Source organism: Mya arenaria, chromosome 1, assembly GCF_026914265.1.
Source record: "Mya arenaria isolate MELC-2E11 chromosome 1, ASM2691426v1".
NCBI lineage: Eukaryota > Metazoa > Mollusca > Bivalvia > Myida > Myidae > Mya > Mya arenaria.
This window is the reverse complement of record NC_069122.1, coordinates 36,274,206-36,294,474: the sequence shown is the minus strand read 5'-3', so window position 1 is coordinate 36,294,474 and position 20,269 is coordinate 36,274,206. Positions and strand designations below refer to the sequence as shown.

The following is a 20,269-nucleotide window of genomic DNA, read 5'->3' as shown; positions in this document are numbered from 1 at the left end:
CATAACGGAAACGCCGCAATACGACGAAAACAAAGCTCTAAACATTTGTGCATGACGCAGTTACAAAGTATTTTGACCAATTACATTTAAATGTGACCTTCACCGTTAATGTTTGCATACCTGGGTCTTGTATGCGAGACACGTGATCATCTAGTCATGGGGAACATGTGTCCATTAATTTAGAAGTAACTTTCGGTTAAAAATGATCGTTAAGAGAACAGTAAAGCAAAACTCTGACCTTTGACCTTTAATATTCAAATTATTTGCCACTTTATGCATCAAGTCGAGTGTTGTACCCCTACATGCTAACGGTAGCTGTCACAGACACATGGCAAATACTCCAGATTTATATAATACGAAGTTAACTCAAACAAATGGTACGTACATGTGGACTTGAAGATAAGCAATATAATTATCTTGACAAACATGCTGTGAAGACGTTACAGCCAAGACATGAGTTATTACCATGAACTCCTTATCTGACCTTGACCTTTGCGGCCAGAGTACAACTGGTATGCGTGACACACATCGCTACTCTAAAATTGTTAAAGGATACAGAGATTGTCTAACACTGGGGTATTAGTATTTTTTATTCAACGAGCATTAACAAGACGCATTTAAAGAATATTCTAAAGATTTCATTCATTTACACTGCAAGTAAATGCAAAACACCAGAAACATATTACAATCAAATGAGCAAGTATATAACAGTCATATAAATCCTATTGTTTCACAAATCTGGAGGTTTCACATTGTACTCTTCATCTGTTTCTATACCAATGTCCTCCTAAAAGAGAAATATAAAATGAGTATAGGATACTTTTGTGTTTCGAAGTAATTTCTTTCTTAAAAACACACACAATCATGATAAACTGTGTTTTAAAATCATTTCAGTATGTAAAATGTCAGAATGCGCATACGAGGCATAATAACTATTAAAATGAAATTTACACCTAATTTTCTTACATTTGATCTTACTTTGATAATTTCTGTGAAGTACATTTTATGCTACAGATGCAATATTCAGCCTTCTTTTTTAACATATAAAATTAACTTATTATTTTCTATTTGATTACTGTTACCCTTATACATATTAACATTATTTAGAGACTTGATGACGCCATTTCGTCACCATTATCTCAATCTGTTAACAGCAAATATATACAATTTAATCTTAATATTTTCACAAAGATCAAGTCGACAGAAAAATGTTAATACTTACATAGAGTTGTTTTTTAGGTTTAGACATACATAATTGTCTCGTAGGATTAAGCATTCTTACATAGTTTTTTTTTTAAATTTTGGCATACTTACATAGAGTTGTTTTTTTTAGTTTTAAATATATTTACATAGATCTAAAAATGATTTAGACATATTTACATAACGTTGTTTGTTTAGAATTAGGCATATTTACATGTAGTTGCTTTTTAAATTTAGGCATACTTACATAAAGTTGTTTTTAGATTTAGGCCTACTTACATAGAGTTATTTTTTTAGATTTAGGCCTACTTCCATAGAGTTGTTTTTTAGGTGGAGGAATACTTACATAGAGCTGTTTTTTGTAGATTAAGGCATACTTTCATAGAGTTGTTTTTTAGATTGAAGCATACTTTCATAGATTTGTTTTAGATTTAGGCATATTTACATTGAGTTTTTTTTTTTTTAGATTTAGGCATACTTACATAGGGTTGTTTTTAGATTTAGGCATATTTACATAGAGTTTTTTTTTTAGATTTAGGCATACTTACATAGGGTTGTTTTTAGATTTAGGCATATTTACATAGAGTTTTTTTTTTTAGATTTAGGCATACTTACATAGGGTTGTTTTTAGATTGAGGCCTACTTACATAGGGTTGTTTTTAGATTTAGGCATACTTACATAGGGTTGTTTTTAGATTTAGGCATACTTACATAGGGTTGTTTTTAGATTTAGGCATACTTACATAGAGTTGTTATTTTAGATTTAGGCATACTTAGGCATTCTTACATAGACATTCTTATGTTTAGGCATATTTATATAGATTTGTTTCTTAGATTAAGGTATACTTACATAGAGCTGTTTTTAAGATGTAGGCATATTTTCATAGAGTTGATCCTTAGATTTAGGCATACTTACATTAGTTTTTTTAGGTTTAGGCATACTTATGTAGAGTTGTTGCTTAGATTTAGGCATACTTACATAGAGTTGTTGCTTAGATGTAGGCATATTTACATAGATTTGTTTTTTAGATTTAGGCAAATTTACTTAGAGTTGTTTTTTAGATTTAGGGATACTTACGCCTTGGTCACGATATAATGACAATTTCCTTTTTGCTGTTGTTACGTTGTAATCTTCTTAAATGTTATGCTAAAATTGTCTTTTTTATGTCTCATGATATGTAGAATATATCTGTCGACTCAACTTATACAGACTTCCATCGCTTGATTTGACGCGTTTTCTAATTTCAACCTCCAAATAGCCAAAATGTGGCTAAAAACTGTCGTTACAACGTTTCATTTCAAAATTACCCCTTTTTTAACATAAAAAATATAAAATCCTGGGAAATAATTGTATCAGATATCTTGAGTATTGAGTAAGCAATTTAGTCTTCTTTCTGTAGCTGGTTATTTCATTTTAATTGCATAAAAACTGACGGAGTACTACTAAAATAACTGAACCCACCATTTCGTTACCAAAATCTGGCTTTTTCAATTCAGGGATACAAAACGGCCAAAATTTCTTAGCAATATGGTATTTTGTGAAAATATGACCCTCAATTGAAAGAACAACTCATTTATCAATAACAATAAGAAATTTATACATAATACCTACATTACCAAATTTATTATACGCCCGAGTATGCACCCAAAAATACAGAAAATTTTGTCCCATCCGTAGACGCATGTTTTTCCCAGCAAGGAATATGCTTAGCATATAACCAACCAGGCAGATTTTGCATTTCCATTCAGTGACCAAATATATTATTTGTTGCATCAATATCTGATTGTAATTTGTTAATATGAAGCTGAACATGTCAATGTCCCATCCGTAGACACCATGTCCCATCCGTAGACACACATAAAATGCTCAAAATTTGCATATATTAAGCGAAAAGAACCACTTTCCTTTGACAGAAATGTAGCACATATTCAAACATAGGCAATGGATTACCAAAAACAACTCATTACCTTTGTATTTTCTTTTTTCCACTTCTATATGTTGCTAAAAACATTGAAATTCATGCCTTAACTTATTTTTTTCTATAGTGTGTATGTTTGGGAATTAAAATAAGTAGCCAAAATACAGGATGGATTATGCTGTTTAAGCTAGACATAAAGAGGCCTATTAGCAATTTATTTATGGTTAAGAAAATGAAGTACGGTAAAGCTGGTAAATGTCTACGGATGGGACATTTAAATCACGCTATGTAAGAAATGTCCATTTATAAATTCAGGTGTGACTAGAATTAACACTAATACAAAAATGGACAAGCAGAGAAATCAAAACCATTCAAATATACCTGAAATTGACATTAATGTAAGTGCAAAAGCCCTTAGAATGAAAAGATACAGGGGAAAACTGAAAAATGAAAGAAATGAAAAATATGATGAAATAAAGAGGAAAGATGCTGAAAGGAAAAACACATGATAGGCAAATTGACAAAGGGAGAAAAGAAAGTGATCCAAGAGAAACCAAAAAACAATAATAAATATGGAGAGAAAAGAAAATGAAACAGCTTGCCAAAAAGAAAGAAGGTGCAGACAATATCACAAACAAAACTAATGGAGAAAACCGGACTCCTAAACAGACACCGTGTAACAATAAGAATAGAGAAATGAAAGAAAATGAAAGCCTGAAAAAGAAGAAGAATGTGCTTAAAGATGCTTAAAGTACAGAATTGGACGATGGGGATAAAACTTAAAAAATACAGTGAAAATAGTCTTTCAACAGACCAAGATACTACAAACATTGATCAAACAAAAACAGATGGTACAATAGACAACGATGATATTAACAGATCCAGAACAGCCACAAATTCAGCTGAAATATAAGTAATGAGATGTGTGAGCCTCCATTTAATTCAAGAAGCAAGAAGTACAAAATATAGAGCAATATCAAAAGCAAAAGAAAGTATGCTTACAACACCAAAGCGTAAAACAAGAGTGTAAGAAAAACTGATAGAGTATGTCACCAACGATAAGAAGAAATTTGGAAGAAAAGGGTGTTATTTTACCAAAGAGTGCTAGAAGAAATTTAAAGCTGAGCGAAACAGTCAATATTAACAACATTAAAAGAAGAATACAGGATGTGAAATTGAGTCATGGAGGGACTTCACAAGAAAAGTAGACAGAACACAACAATGTGTTGCAATGTGTGCTTGATAGGAATATAACCAAATACCATACTAGCTTTGGTAATGGGATTGCTTCCTTCCTACAAGTTAGGCGACCAACAGGGAAAATAGACAACACCAATGAAAAGAAGTGGAAACTAAAACCAAGAAAGACAAGGAAAGATAGGCTGACTGCAGGAACTGTTATTTGTCAGTAGATGTGTCTGGAAAAGTACCAAATAAAAAAGATGTAAAGTTACTCGATGGAGAGAACATCCAATCTCAAGTAATGACAATGACCTTGGCCGAGGCATATGAATTATTTATTTTCTGGAGTTCTTAAGTAGTTAAGAAAAGGTCATTAACAAAATGTCATTTTTACATATGATTCAGAACAGTTTCTCAGTTTTGGAGTATATATATCAGTTATCAGGGCTTTTTCTGCCCATTTTTGGAAAAAGGATCCTAGACATTTTGGGAAAATTTGCGTCACAATTATGCCTTAATTGGGAAAATTTACAGTTAAAATAACAAGCTTTTCAGTCTCCTGCAAATAAGGAAATTATTAAATATAAGTTTATTTTCCCTTTCAAAAGCCCTAAAACAGCTGAAATCTTAATTCTTGGGTGTAAATATTTATTGCAATGAATCATGACAGATACTAATTTTTCATTTCAAATGATCTCTGAATGTGATGCAAATCAACGATTTCTGAATTCAGTTATCCCCAAAACTTTACATCACCTAATTTTAGGATGTTGAATGAACCGGTACAGGTAAAAACACTGTTTTACTTTTGATTGGGATTTTTTTTCTGAAGATTGGAAAAAAAAATATCATATATTTTGCTTTAGGAATGGGTCTGATAGTCGGACCCGTGGGTACTATATAAAATGCCCTGGTTATTGTTAATTAAACATGTTTCTAAGTTAAAATTTCCTTGAAACATTGAAGTAGTTAGTAACTGGATACAATATAAGTATTGTGGATACCATCAGGGAATATCTTATGCCTGCAGCTTGGTATTACATTAAATAGTTTTATGTCCCATCCGTAGACACTTACAACACATGGTACATTTACATCGTGTCTATTTCTAACAACTGAACTAGTGAAAAATCTTACATTTGGTGTTCAATGAGGAATTTAAAACATATACTGATTGACATCATTATAATTCAATGAATTTTCACCTTTGAAAGTTGCAACTTAAAACTGAACTTAAAAGGTCCGATTATCAAATTACAATTACATTGTAAAAGGTTGTCTTACTGAAATTTAGAAATATTAAATATCTTGTACTTCATTTTTGTGTTCTGTTAGCATTTTTGCAACAAGAGATGTTTATACTAGGTTTGTAACTGAACTTAAAGTTCATATGTAAATATATAGTGTGCCTTTTGTCCCATCCGTAGACACTTCGGACCGGATACAGAAAGTGATCTAAAAAAATTAGGCATCAAGATGATGCTGAAAAATTGGTATGGCCTTGTTTGTTTTTGATTCTGGTGTTAGAAAAAATCACTTTTATTTGCTTCCTTGGGCTTCTAAAAATGGTAGATCATTTACAAGCAGTCAAATTCAAAATAATATCATGACATTTATGGTTAAATCTCATTTATTTCTACTAAGAAGGAATAAAGTCAATTATTTTGCCCATAACTATTTATTTGGCACCTATGCAACAAGTCTGGCTAAAAAAAGCATTATAAAAGAGTTCTGTCACATTATCAAAAGCATTTAAATATACATCACAAAATATTTTTTTTTCAGTATTCCTTGATACATAAACCTCCCTGAAAAAAAAACTGGAGCTCGAACCTAATGATTTTATTCGAATTATTATAACACCATGACCCTACTGTTATGGAACGTATGTAATTTGGCTATTTGAATACTTTGATTTTTTACCCTTTGTGAAACACTTTTTGTCATTATATCGTGACCAAGGCGTTACATAAAGTTGATTCTTAGATTTAGGCATTATTACATTATGTTGTTTTTAGGTTAAGGCATCCTTATAGAGAGTTGTTGGTTAGATTTAGGCATACTTACATAGACTTGTTTCTTAGATTTAGGTATACTTACAGTGTTGTTCTTTAGATTTAGGCATATTTACATAGATTTCTTTTTTAGATTTAGGCAAATTTACTTATTTTTAGATTTAGGGATACTTACATAAAGTTGATTCTTAGATTTAGGCATTATTACATTATGTTGTTTTTAGGTTAAGGCATACTTATAGAGAGTTGTTGCTTAGATTTAGGCATACTTACTTAGAGGTGTTTCATAGATTGGGCATACTTACATAAAGCTGATTCTTAGATTTAGGAAAACTTATATAGTTGTTTTTTAGATTTATGCGTATTTACATAGAGTTGTTTTTTTAGATTAAGGCATACTTACTTAGGTGTTTCATAAATTTAGGCATACTTACATAAAGCTGATTCTTAGATTTAGGCATACTTACATTGAGGTGTTTCTTAGATTTAGGCATACTTACATAGAGTTGTTTCTTAGGCTTTGGGTAACCCTCCAAAATTGCATTCAAGATGTCATTGGTCTGAAACAGTAATCATTTTTGGGTGTCCACAGTGATTTTCTTGGTGCAATGTATAGCCATCTTAAGGCGGTTTCTGTTTCCACTTGAGAAAAATTGTCCATTTGCCCTCTTAAATTCATGTTTTCCCTATTTGATACTCACAGTAGTTGTGAATAAATAAAAAAGCTATTATTTCTTGAAACAACATCTTTACAAAACCAGCTGTTATACAAAAAGCGTTTGCATAAAAGTCAAAACATGTCTAGTTGTTGTTAAATTAGCTATTTTGGTGTTCCCAAAGTTGAAAACAATCCCATTTGTAAAACACGTAACAAGTATTTTTTTCAGATTTTTTAAAAACATTTTGACCACAACATTAATACCAATGCACATACATTTATAAAATAAGTAGCTGTCCTGCTTTCTTTAATAATACAGTAATTTGAAATACCAAAGGTTTATTACCATTCGTTTCCTCTTCCTCCAAGCCTTCACATATGTTTCTCTGTCTTTATATGCCTGAAAAGAAAATCCAACATCTAAAAGCTGCACTCTCACAGATTTACTGTTTTGACAACTTTTTTTTTCTTTTTGTCTTGGAATGAGCCAATTTCTGCATAAATATCTGCAGACCAGTGATATAAGACTGCTGACAAAAGATCAAATCCCAGATTTTCATATTTCCGTTTTAAAATTAATGTTTTATGGCTAAAAGCGTTACTAACGGTTTATGAAAATTGCATAAAACATAAATTTTTGAACATAAATATGAAAATCTGTGATCTGATTTTTTGTCAGCAGTCTTATATCACTGATTTCCATACATTTCGCATCAATTGGCTCGTTCCAAGACAAAAAATGAAAAAGTTGTCAAAACGTTCAATCTGTGAGAGTAAAGCTTTAATTTTCTGAAAATAGCAAACACAAAATAAACATGCTTTTTTATCTACATAAATGGAAATCTAGATGTGTTGCCAATAAGAAATGCCCAAATGCACATTCTTTTGACCAGTTGACCTGGAAATCTATAGGGCTCATCTACTGACCATGAGTAATGTCAGGGTTCCCACATTTTTCTGCAAGTAAAATTCAAGACTTTTTCCTGACTTTTTCAAGTTTTTTTTTGCAAATTCCAGACTTTCTCCAAACCTTTTTTCACAGTTATGCAACGAAACATTTCAGTGAAATATTGTTAACATTTCAACATGCTAAAAAAAAATTTATTCGCCATTTTAAACAACTTGTTGAATAACATCAAATGTCATTTTAAAAGGGTTTTAATCTCTGAACAAAACCTTTCACTTTCTGAACTTTTAAGGCATTTATTGAACATTACTTGATTATATAACGTTTAGCATGCTGAATACTATTGGCCTCTGTGATCAGTGTAGACACAGATCAGCTGGCATGATCAGGGTCTATGCTAATTGCTACCTGGAAACTTTAAGGCTTACCTACTATCTGTGCATAGAACAGTGTCAACCCTGATCAGCCAGCATGGTTTGGTGCTGGTTGATCTCCATATACAATACCAATTGTAGTAATTGGTGGATAAATGCATGCTAAAGGTTAATAAAATCAAATATCACATTATAATAGTTTTACTCTCTGAATAAAAACTTTTACTCTCTGAACAATTTTTAAAGCTGCACTCTCACAGATATACCATTTTAACAACTTTTTTTTATTTTTTTTCTTGGAATGAGCTAATTTTGGAGTGAATATCTGCAAACCAACGAAAAAAGATTGCTGACAAAAGATCAGATGGCTGATTTTCATATTTCCGTTCGAAAATTATAGTTTTATGGCTTACTAACGGTTTAAGAAAAAAGCATAAAACATCAATTTTTGAACTTAAATATCAAAATCTGCGACCTAATTTTTGGCCAGCAGTCTAATATAACTGGTTGTTCCAAGACAAAAAATAAAAAGGTTGTCAAAACGTTCAATCTGTGAGAGGGCAGCTTTAAACATTTATTGAACAACTTGAACTCATAACATCCAGTGTAATTTTAAACTCTCTTAAAAAATTTAACATTCTGAACAAAACTGTTTTATGATCTACTTGCATCAGTGAGCATGCAATTCAGATATATCTGAACATCAATCTACGTCAATCCATGTTCTTCTCTTCAACCATTTGGGTGAAAATGCAAAATAAATTACTTTTTTGCACAATTTTAAAACTTTTATGATGTCTACTGGCCAAAGAAAGGTGGTCTTCTCATTGATAGAATCACACATAATAGCAAATATTTGGACTTTAAAGTCAGACTGGTCAGGTGAGTAGCACTTAGCAGACTAGTGAGATCATTGTAATTAACATCCATGTCTGTTATTGACAGCGTATGTAAAGTGAATTTCAATGAACTGCGGCCAATTTCAAATTTAAAATAACTTTTGATGAAGGCAGAGATCGCTACTATCCATGATCAACAGCATACTGTATACTAGAAAGAGCATTGTAGATAGGATCCACGATTGTTACTCAACTTACTGACAGCGTATATAAAGCGAATCTCGATGAACTGCGGCCAATTTCTCGTTTAAAATAACTTTTGAATGCAGACGGCAATGCAGACACAGCTACTATTCATCATCAATAAACGCTTACATGTGGTAACGGATACCTTCTTAGTCTCAATCATTCAGCCGCTCTGATCAGAGTCAATTCAATACAGAACGGTATCAGATGCAAGCGTTTAGATGATCGAGACTTATAACTTTTACTAGTTTCGTACCCAAATCGGTTTGAACTTTAGTACTTTTCCCGACTTTTTCTTGATTTACCCGATATCGCAAAAATCAAGGCATTTTCACGACCGGGAACAGACTTTTCAATATTCCCAACTTTTTCCCATTTTCCCGGTAGCGTGGGAACCCTGGTAATGTGCATACTAAGACTCTACACCAAGTTGTTCAAACGTTATTGGCCAAAAACATTATGCCTGAACCTTTTCTAGCAAGGTAACCACGACCTTGACATTTGACCTAAAAATCAATTGGGGTCATCACATGTCCATGACCAATGTGCATACAAAAGGTAGGGCAATAAATATTTTTTTACAATTTCAATGCCTTATTATGTTTAAATCATTTAACTGTAATGATCACAAAAAAAAAAATCATACGTGAAAAAAGCATTTGAGTACAGTTAAAAATATATATGTCTTCTAAATGTTTTTTTATTTTAAAAAAGCACAAAATTATCACTTATATTCTTTTATTTGTTCTCAAGTCATATGTTTTTTGTTGTGACCAAATCAGTAAAATAAGTACATAATAATGCATTTAAATTTAAAAAAAAGTTTTTTGAATCAACCTTTATTGTGCCCCTCTAAAAACACTATACCAAGTTGTTTAAAAAGTTTTTGATAAAAAAACAAAGTGTAAAACTGCTGCCAAATAATACCCATGAGTTAGCCATGCTTTGCAGCTGACAATAAAAAATTGCCATTCGGAAATATTTTTTTCTTCCTGCATTTCATTTACTTTTTTTAAATGTTGTTTTTATAAACATTGTACATTAAATTGTTGTTTTTTTAGAAAACATATTAAACTCCTTTGAGAAATATCAAAACATAGAAACAAAACAAAACACAAAACAAAATAAATCACGAAACAACCTACCCTTTCTTTTTCCTCTGGGGACACAACATTTCCACCTTCTGATAACTGCTCAAGTTTCTTCTTCAAATGAGCACACTGTAAAATTCAGCGGAAAATTAATTGACATGATGATTTCAGTCATTGTTGACACAGTTTCAATATGACAATGTTAGCATTTGTAATGACCATGTAGTGGATTAGTTTTGTAAATTTTAGCAGGACCCATTGACAAATTCAGTCAAGAATTGTCACCATATCCCTATGAAAATGTTAAAATTGGTTATGACAGTCTAGCAGATTGGTTTTGTAAACTTAAATAATAATAATAATAATACCAACAAACATAATAACAGCATGTGTGACATAATTTGCTATATACATTCGATTTAGAACCATTTACCAATCCTGGTTAACCAGAACTTATCATTATTGATGGTCCAAGCAAGGATGAAACCCAGCATCTTTGTGTTAGGGAAACCACTTTGCCACTGATGTGACTTGTACATACTGTAATAATGACATATAATATATACCTGTGTTGTGGTTTCTTGCAGCTTTTTCTCTGCTTCACTTGTGGACAAACAGTTACTGAACATTCTCATCTCTGAAATGTTGAAAGAAAATTAATAGTGATGTTCCGATGATCGATTATGATTGAAAATTGATTGGTTGGGCCTGAAATCAGAGACAATCAATTGTATTTGGTCATAATCAATCATCGACAAATTGGTTTTTGTCTTCCCTCTTTTTATTTTTGTTCAGTTTATGTCTGCCAATTTTCCCCTTTGTGTTTATTTATACATATGGCATTTTTCAGTCGATATTGTTAACAATATGGCCGGAAGCAACAACAACACTAAATAACTCTAAACATACACATGACATATGTGTAGTTAACGATTAATATTTTTGTACAAGAAGTTTACATGCTCATTTACATTAATATAAAGTTTCATGGCTAAACCTCAAAAACTTTACGAGATTCGGGCGACACAAGTTTGTGATGGACAGGCAGATGGACGGACAGAAAACTGTTGGAACACAGATGATCATAAGTTAGAAATAATCTATGCCGAATCAGATAGAAGAAGATGGAGCATTTCCACCTCGTACTTCTGTCTACAAATGAACTTAGCATTTCAAGTATTGGATGCATCGTGGCTACATGTCCCCCCCCCCCCCCAGTGATTTTCAAATTTAGGCCAACATCTAAAGCCTGTTGATTTACTTCCAACGTCAGGGAAACTGATTTGGCATATACATTGTACTTTAATGTATCACCATGAACTAACAACTAAAGAGGCCGGCTCATACCCTTGCAAAGCATCCATACATTATAAAAAATGTACTGCTTTTGAGGCTGTACGAATTTACCCCACATTGCAAAATGGCAAAGTAAACATAATTTTATTAATTGATTGAAAGTATGTGTTGGTAGAAAACCTCTAGTTGGACAAACCTGAGTCTAGGCGTTTCACTTCCTCCGTCACTGACTGAAGTTCCTTAGTCAGATTAGCTATCTTCTCATCCATGGTCCGAATCTCACTGTCATTCACCTATACAAAGATTTAGATATTAGGAGAGTCTTTAAAATCATAGAAGAGATCAGGGGCAGTATTTAATGAAGCAACTTAGATTGATCTTAAATTTATGATTAGAAAATAAGTGTTTTGATTGGCCTGTATATTTAGCTGACCAATAGGCTGAATAGAATCGCTGAAGCATATCTACGGATAAGATCAATACTGAATACTGGCCCAGGAAATAGGAATTTTGGCTGTTCCTGTTGGTCCAATTTGATAAAGAAAATGACAAAATACTTAAACAAATTTTAAAATAGTACAATTAAGTCCTTTTCAATTTCACAAATTTTGCATACCCACATTCTCACTATGATGGGTAATTGCCAAAAACAAAACCCTGAGAAATGCTGCAAAAACTTAGTGTCATCGAACGAGAGCACTGTAAGCGGATGCCAAAGCTTGTCTGCTTTTATTTAGTCAAAAAAGGCACTCGACTCAACTATTATTACATTCGTTATTTTCCTACCATATGGGAAAGGGGGCCGCTTTGGGGCCTATTCGAATGAGAAAAATATGTCATTTTGACTAAGTTTGGAATTCCAATTAAGCCTGGAAATGAACAAGAGTAAAGAGTACTTTTAAAAAGCAAGACAGATAAGATGAAAGATGATAATAATGTTTGTTTCTTTAAGCATACAAAATTGTTATTTGTCCTACATATTATATATAGATAGATAAAAAAAAAATCAAGACAAAAAAATGGGAAATTTCATTTTCACATTTGGGAGAAAAAAATGCTTTAGAATTGGTCAGGAAAAAAGCTGTATAATTATAGGAAACTGCAACATACCTGAGGAAACTGTGACTGGTCAGCCACATATACCTTCTGTTTGCCATACACTTTCTCCCGGATTCGTCCTTCCGCTGCCAAACTTTCACAAGCCTTAACAATTGCCTGAAAACAGGAGTGGAATTATTATGCTAATAATTTAAACTACCCCGGTATGTTATACTATCATGTTTGTCTACAATGGTTAAAGTCAAACATTTTTTTGTCAAATTACGTCTTCAGTGAAATGCAAAAGAGACTGATTTAATTGAAGGAACTCTACATAACAAGACATTGCCTTGAGTTAATGCAATTATTTATATTACTTACTAAAAGCGCCCCAATGCGACAAAACCAGGTGTTTAATATAGGTTATCAGAAATTACAGCAATATAGCATTCTTATATGAGATAGAAAAAATAAGCAGTCTTTATCTAGGTGAGTAGGTCTTTACATAAACTACCTACAGATGTATCAACTTTCATCACTATTAACCAACTCCAACTGAAGTTATAAGGTAGAAACCATTTTTCTATTTTAGTAACAGTTTAATACCTTAAACCTACCTATAAAAGCAAATCCAAAGCTACATGTAGCTTTTAACATAAACTTCAAACACACCAACTTTCATCACTATCCATCAATTCTAACTACATGTAAAGTTATAGAACGGACACCATTTTTCTATTTATGGTCACAATGACCTTGACCCCACCCCCTATCCCAAGCTAGCTCTTAACATAAGCTATCTACACATCAACTCACATCACTACCCATCAATTTTCTAAATAGAAATTTGTTGGGCGGAAACTATTTTTCTATTTTTAGTAACACTGACCTTGACCCCACCCCACTCATAAGCAATTCCAAGCTAGCTTTCAAACAAGCTCCTTATTCACCAATTTTCATCACTATCCATCAATTCATACTTAAGTTATTGGGTGAAAACCATTTTTCTAATTCTAGTCGATGTGACCTTGAGTCCACTTAAAACAATGAGGCCCAACAACAAACCATTTTTCTAATTCTAGTCGATGTGACCTTCACCCGTGCCAAAAAAAAGCGCAGCTTTTTGAAAAGCATAGCTTTAGCTAAGCTAAAGCTGCGCTTTTCAAAAAGCTGCGTTTTTTTAGCTAAGCTATTTTGAAAAAGCTTAGCAAAAGCTGTGTTTTTTATAGAAAGGTTAGCAAAAGCTGTGCTTTTTAATAATAGCTTAGCTAAAGCTATGTTTTTTTTCTCTAAAAAGCTGCGCTTTTTCTTCAAAGCTGCGCTTTTTCTTCAAAGCTGCGCTTTTTAAAAAAGAGCTGCACAAAAGTTATGTTCTTTTCTCTAAAAGCTGAGTTTTTTCTACTAAGCTGCGCTTTTTGTTTATGAAGATGCGTTTTTTAAATCAAAGCTTAGCTAAAGCTGCGTCTTTTGACTAGGTAAAAGATTGCCTCTTAGAAAAGCTGCGTCTTTTTCATATTAGCTGCGTCTTTTCCAAAATTAAAATTGGGTTAGTATTTCTTTAAAAGACTAAGCTTTTCAAAGAAAAGACTAAGCTTTTGGAGAAAAACAAAGGTTTATATTGTGAAATTCATTTTCAAAATTTTATTATTATTTATAACACAGTTATTAAAATAGAAATTCCAAATATTTTTTTTGTGTTTTTTTTTTATTCAAAACGCAGGTGTCTGAAAATATATCATTTTCCTAAATACCTTTAAATTGTTTTGAAAATGTGTCGCATCTCATCAGGTCCTGATTATTCTATTTTGGATTTTTTATTTTAAACTAAAATTGAATCCGTGTTGGTCAAGTTATTCTTTGTCTCTGTACATACTGATTCGATTTAAAATAAGACAATTTTTGGCTGTCTTTGGCATTTAACCAGTGCCATTAAACTGGGTTTATGTTTAAACTTTTTGCTACTCAGAGCTAGTTTCTGTAGTTTTTGGCATAAATATTTTGGCAGGAACAGAAGATACATCTTTTTTTTATTGGTACATACATCCCTTTTAAAAGTATCTTTAGTTTTATTGATAATCTACTGTCATTAAAGAGTGCATTTTAAGTGTATCTTTTTACTAAGAAGTGCATCTTTTAGTTTAGGTAAAAAAAGTAGTATCTTTGTGTAATAAAGTAAACATTTATGAAATATACCCATAAATACAAGAATATGAATGAATGAATGAATGAATGAATGAATGAATGAATGAATGAATGAATGAATGAATGAATGAATGAATGAATGAATCAATCAATCAATCAATCAATTAATCAACCAGTAAATAAGCATTTTATTATTGATCAATTTACCTTCAAACTAAACTAAAACAAAATAATGAAATAAAAAGAAAGATTATTTTAAAAATCAAAAATATATTATATTTTTTTATTTAAATCAAAAGAACACATTTTACTTATAGGCAATAATCAATTGCATGTAATAACAACATTTATAGAATTATTATTCCTTAAATTTCTTGTAATGCCACTACCAAATTCTTTGTCATTTCCTTTCCAATTTTACAACATGCATGATAAGCCTGATCTTATCTGATTGTACCAAGGACCAATTAAATCTCAGCATTTAGGGAGCCAATTTCAAATCAAAGCTACTGGTAGCCATTTTGTTGGGCTTTCATTAAAATAATATTGATGATGTTTTAATTAATAAATGAATTCACACCAATTAAAACAAATTAATAGTAAAGGGATTAGTGAAGTAAAATAATGATCATTAGATCAGATAAATATGAACTATTATTAAAAAACATGACATACCACTATTGGATGATTTGTGATAAACTGACATGCGAAAGCACTCAGGTCATGGTATGTATTCTTTATTTCAGCTGTTAATTTCACTGTTATGACACTTGACTACTTGTGGGACTTTTATTTGTCAACTTTCAATCTAGTGCACATATTTTAATAAATAACAATGCTGTTGTAGATAGTAGCTGGATGTAGGATTATTGGCCCCAGATAGTAGATTTACGTAGTTTTAAAACTCTATGAAGATGCACTTGTTTTCAGCCTTATATATATGTTAATATCATATTAACATATTAAGCTGAAATTGCCATGTTTCCATACATATGCACACTAGCACCTTTAATGCTATACAAATGATTACAGTGTTGGTTTTTGGAGGGGTCATAAAACTGCCATCTGCCACATGGCTTACCAGTTATTGGAAACTGGCCAAATTGGGTCAATCAATTTAAGTTCAGTACAAATAAAGTCATTACATATTTAAAATATGATACCCTGTTTTATTCCAGAGCTGTCAGGAATCTCTAGATTTGACAAAAATATAACAAAAGATCCTTGAGACTTGTCATTTTCCAATTTGTAGCTTTAACAGTTTCATGATTTTCTATCAGTTATTTTTGCCACTGAGTAAAAGGTTATTTTATTATTGCTAAATTTGACAAATATGTACTTGTTTGTCTGTCTGTAAATACATTATGTCCAGTTACAAGGTGTCATGTAAAATTAAATATGAAATAATAAAAATATATGTAACACAAACTCATGTTTAGGAAATTTAAATAAAGCAAAATGTCTATGTATTTATTCAAATGTGTTCTATTTTTGATGGTTCAATATATTTATATAACGCGGTTTAAACACACTTGGTGCATTTTTTTTTGTTTAATTTTGTTTAAAGCGTATATTTTTGTTAAAAAATGCACTTTAGATACACTCAAGTGTGTATTTAGTGCGTTTTTTTGTAAAATCTTTTCTTCACCTGTGGTATTTTTTATGAAAATAGGAGCTATGTTTTTTTTTTTAAAAAGCTGCGCTAAATTAGCTAAGCTATTTGAAAAGCTTCATCATAAAGCTAAGCTTTTAGGCCAATAACGCCATAAAGCTGCGCTTTTCATAATTAGCTAAGCTATTTTAAAAGCTAAGCTTTTGGGCCAATACCGCCATAAAGCTGCGCTTTTCATAATTAGCTAAGCTATTTTAGAAAAAGCTAAGCTTTTGGGCCAATACCGCCATAAAGCTGCGCTTTTCATAATTAGCTAAGCTATTTTAGAAAAAGCTAAGCTTTTGGACCAAAACCGCCATAAAGCTGCGCTTTTCATAAAAATAGCTTAGCTATTTTGCCCAATATCACCAAGAGCTGAGCTTTTTTAAGAAATTAGCTAAGCTATTTTGGCAAAAAAGCATAGCTTTAGCGCAGCAGCTGTGTTGTTTTTTTCCCAAAAAGCTGCGTTTTTTATAAAAAAAAGCTGTGCTTTTTCGGGCCAATACCGCTAAGCTTTTAGCTATGCTTTTAGCTATGCTTTTAGCTGTGCTTTTAGCTCAGCTTTTAGCTTAGCTTTAGCGAACCTTTTTTGGCAGAGTCCACTTAAAACAATGAGGCCCAACAACAGCTTTTAATGGGTAACATCATTCTAATAACCTGGTTTTTGTTAAAAAACCTGGTTAAAAATTGAGACAATACATATAGTAATAATAACATACATCTATTCATATTGTGCACTCAACACTTACAGTTTTACCAAACTCTTTGTGCAGATTGTTGCAGATATCAATGGCACTGTACGGGCGATTCTGTTTGTTTAAATAATCCAGAACGGCTGACGGAGCTGAAAAAAGAATGTTTTCTGAAAGTTTATAAATCTTCAAGATAAAAGTTAAATCATTGATGGTAGGTAAGTGTTTGTTGCGCTAGTTTTGAAGGAATGTCAAAAAGACTCGGACCAGAAAGGCCCACTTTGAATACAAAGGAGACACCTATATTGTGTTTGAGTGTGAGACTGGAGGCCTAATGCACCAGTCATTTGTAACCATGGCCCCCCCAGGTCCGAGGAATAGCTGGGACTTTGACTTTCGGTCCAGTCAACCCCAGGTAAAATCCCCGCCCAAATCACGGCCAAATGCCCCCGCACCCCAGAGACTCTATATAAGGCCCAATCTCGGCTTAATTTGGCGCTATGACAAAACCACCACGGTCACCCGGCCCTGCGGGGCCACCTGGAAAGTAAAAACACGGCCATCCCCGGTATACCTCCGGACCTGGGGGGGCCGTGGTTACAATTGACTGGTGCATAAGGAGTAAAGGAAAGGAGCAATGGTTAAGAACAGAATATAGACTTGGTGTATCTTCATAAATACTATTTGGTCACTAATGATATGTATGTGATTAAGTATTGGGTTTGGTTAAAAATGATGGTTAAAATATGACAATTGCAATATTTATGTTTCAGAGTAGGAAAAGACATTCAGATATGGCTGTACATATAAAGACCATCAAGTGCTAGGTGCTGGTTCGGCAGGTCACTAAACTATTCCCAATATTCGTATAAAAACCTAATAGCAGGACCAAATTATCTGTTTTAGAATCAGATTGTAATAATTTTGTAATGACATGTTGACAGCGGCTTTATCAACAGCCATGACAGGCAGCATCAATATGTCTTCGCCACTCCATATCAGCTTATCCATTCTCCATGAAGCAAGAGGCTGGTTCATGGACATTCAAGGTTAGAAAATAAAAGGATTATTATTATTTTAAGTAGAAGGCGGTTTCTGCTCCTGAGGTCTTTCCTGTTAAGGAGATGAAGGGGTGTGCCTTTCATTGGTCACAGGCAGTATGGCAGCACTTTCAGAATGTTGGACAGGCTGAGAATTATCAAATGCATTGTCAGTAAAAAAGTTACGATGTTAAATTATTTCTGTAACCAAATATGATGCAAAATGCTAACATCTTAACTTATTAGAACGATTATTAAGATATGTACTGTATCTATGTTATTTTAATAAAATAAAATAAATTAAAAGCGAAACAACATACAGTAATAAAATTGTTATTATGTTGTTTCGCTTTTAATTCATTTTCTAGGTGGGCCGTTTTGAGCATATTTATTTATATCATTAAAATGTAACGTTAAGATGAATCTGCTCATAAATTAAGCAGACATGAGCTTCAAACTATTCAATTATCAACGTACCGTTGGAATCTTTCGATTTACTCATTTTGTTCCGTAATGGTTCTGTTTAGTCGTTTCCGTTTGTAAACTTCAAATATGGCGGGAAAAACAGGGGACTGTACTCTGGGCGATACTATTTCCCGGTCTCTCCTCGTAAAATCCGGTCTCATCCGGTCTCATAATTCCCGGTACATAACTTATGGCCTCGGGCAGCGGATTGTGTTGCCGATGTATGTTAAACTAATTTGACACTCTTATTTGCTATGAATATTATGTTCACACTTTATGAAGAAAGTATCACACTTTCGTTATCAATATGATTTAAATTCAATATTCAAATGAGAAAGGTTTTAATTTGTCAAATTATCTACAGCACTAGTGATAGGTCTAATCTAATATGACAGACAGACAGACAGACATTTTTATTTAGACTTGTACAATGTACATCATCTGCATAAACATATATATTTTCATAAAACATGTCAACGTGTATATACAACATGTAATGGTAAATACGTTTTTGTTTTATATAACACAACATACTATGTGTAACAAAGCAACAAAAAATGGAGGCTGAACTTAATATTTATCTTTCAACATTCAACAAATTATTTCGAATAACAAGAGCATATTTAATATACAAAGCTAGTTTAATTAATTCATTTCTATCATTTGATTTCAATAATCGTAGAAATTTGTATACATAAGGGTGCATTTAGTAACAACGTTTTAAATATTTCTTCCTAACATCGGAATAACATGGACATATGCATATAAAATGAAATTCATCTTCAATATCGTTAGTATTGCAAGTTAAACAGTACCGTTCCTCTCGAGGTATTCGGTTTCTGGCATATCTACCAGTCTGAATTCTCAGAGGAAATACAGATAACCTTAGTCTGGAGAAGTACAAGCGTAAATTTGTTGGTAAAATATCGAGGTATTTTTCGTATTCTAATGAAGGTTTAATCTCTTTATATATGGTTAAAACTGTACTACAATGTATTGTTAAGTGTTCCGAGCCAATTTTGCTGAAAAATATCTAGTAATCTACGTTTAAATTCATAAAAAAAAAACTTTACAATCTATATTGGCAACATTGTCAAATATATAAGAAAAACCATGCGCGTCTAACAAATTCTTAACATTTGATACCCAATTTCTTTTACCATTATTACAATCTGACAAAGCTTGCTCATATACAGTTTTTAAAATAATATTATCAGTTTTAACTACTTTACACCAATAGTTCATTATTCTCATATATCTATGTATATAAAGCGAATATGTAAAGTCAGTACAACTGGATTTTTGTCACACTTTTATTCTTTTAAGTCTTATGTTGCATATATACTTTTGACACATACGACGAAAATGTGAATTATTATAAACATGTACATCATGTAATAGGTGAATATAAGTCTTCATTTCCTATGTAAAATGTGCTACTGTAATGCATGTATGAGATCATGTCAACTTAATATTGATGCACGTTTGCCATATTATATATTTTGCAAATTGTA

At 32.1% G+C, this 20,269-nt stretch overlaps 1 protein-coding gene across 1 annotated transcript; it reads right to left on the bottom strand.

Moving 5' to 3' along the window:
• Window positions 1-572: 572 nt before the first annotated feature.
• On the bottom strand, window positions 573-18,862 carry LOC128237394 (homologous-pairing protein 2 homolog). Its single transcript, XM_052952902.1, has 9 exons — window positions 18,768-18,862; window positions 17,308-17,402; window positions 12,838-12,942; window positions 11,924-12,020; window positions 10,998-11,068; window positions 10,486-10,560; window positions 7,321-7,374; window positions 6,817-6,876; window positions 573-787 (listed from the first exon to the last, which is right to left on the bottom strand). The coding sequence occupies exons 1-9, from the start codon at window positions 18,790-18,792 to the stop codon at window positions 731-733; spliced, it is 639 nt and encodes a 212-aa protein (XP_052808862.1). The 5' UTR covers window positions 18,793-18,862; the 3' UTR covers window positions 573-730.
• Window positions 18,863-20,269: the final 1,407 nt, after the last annotated feature.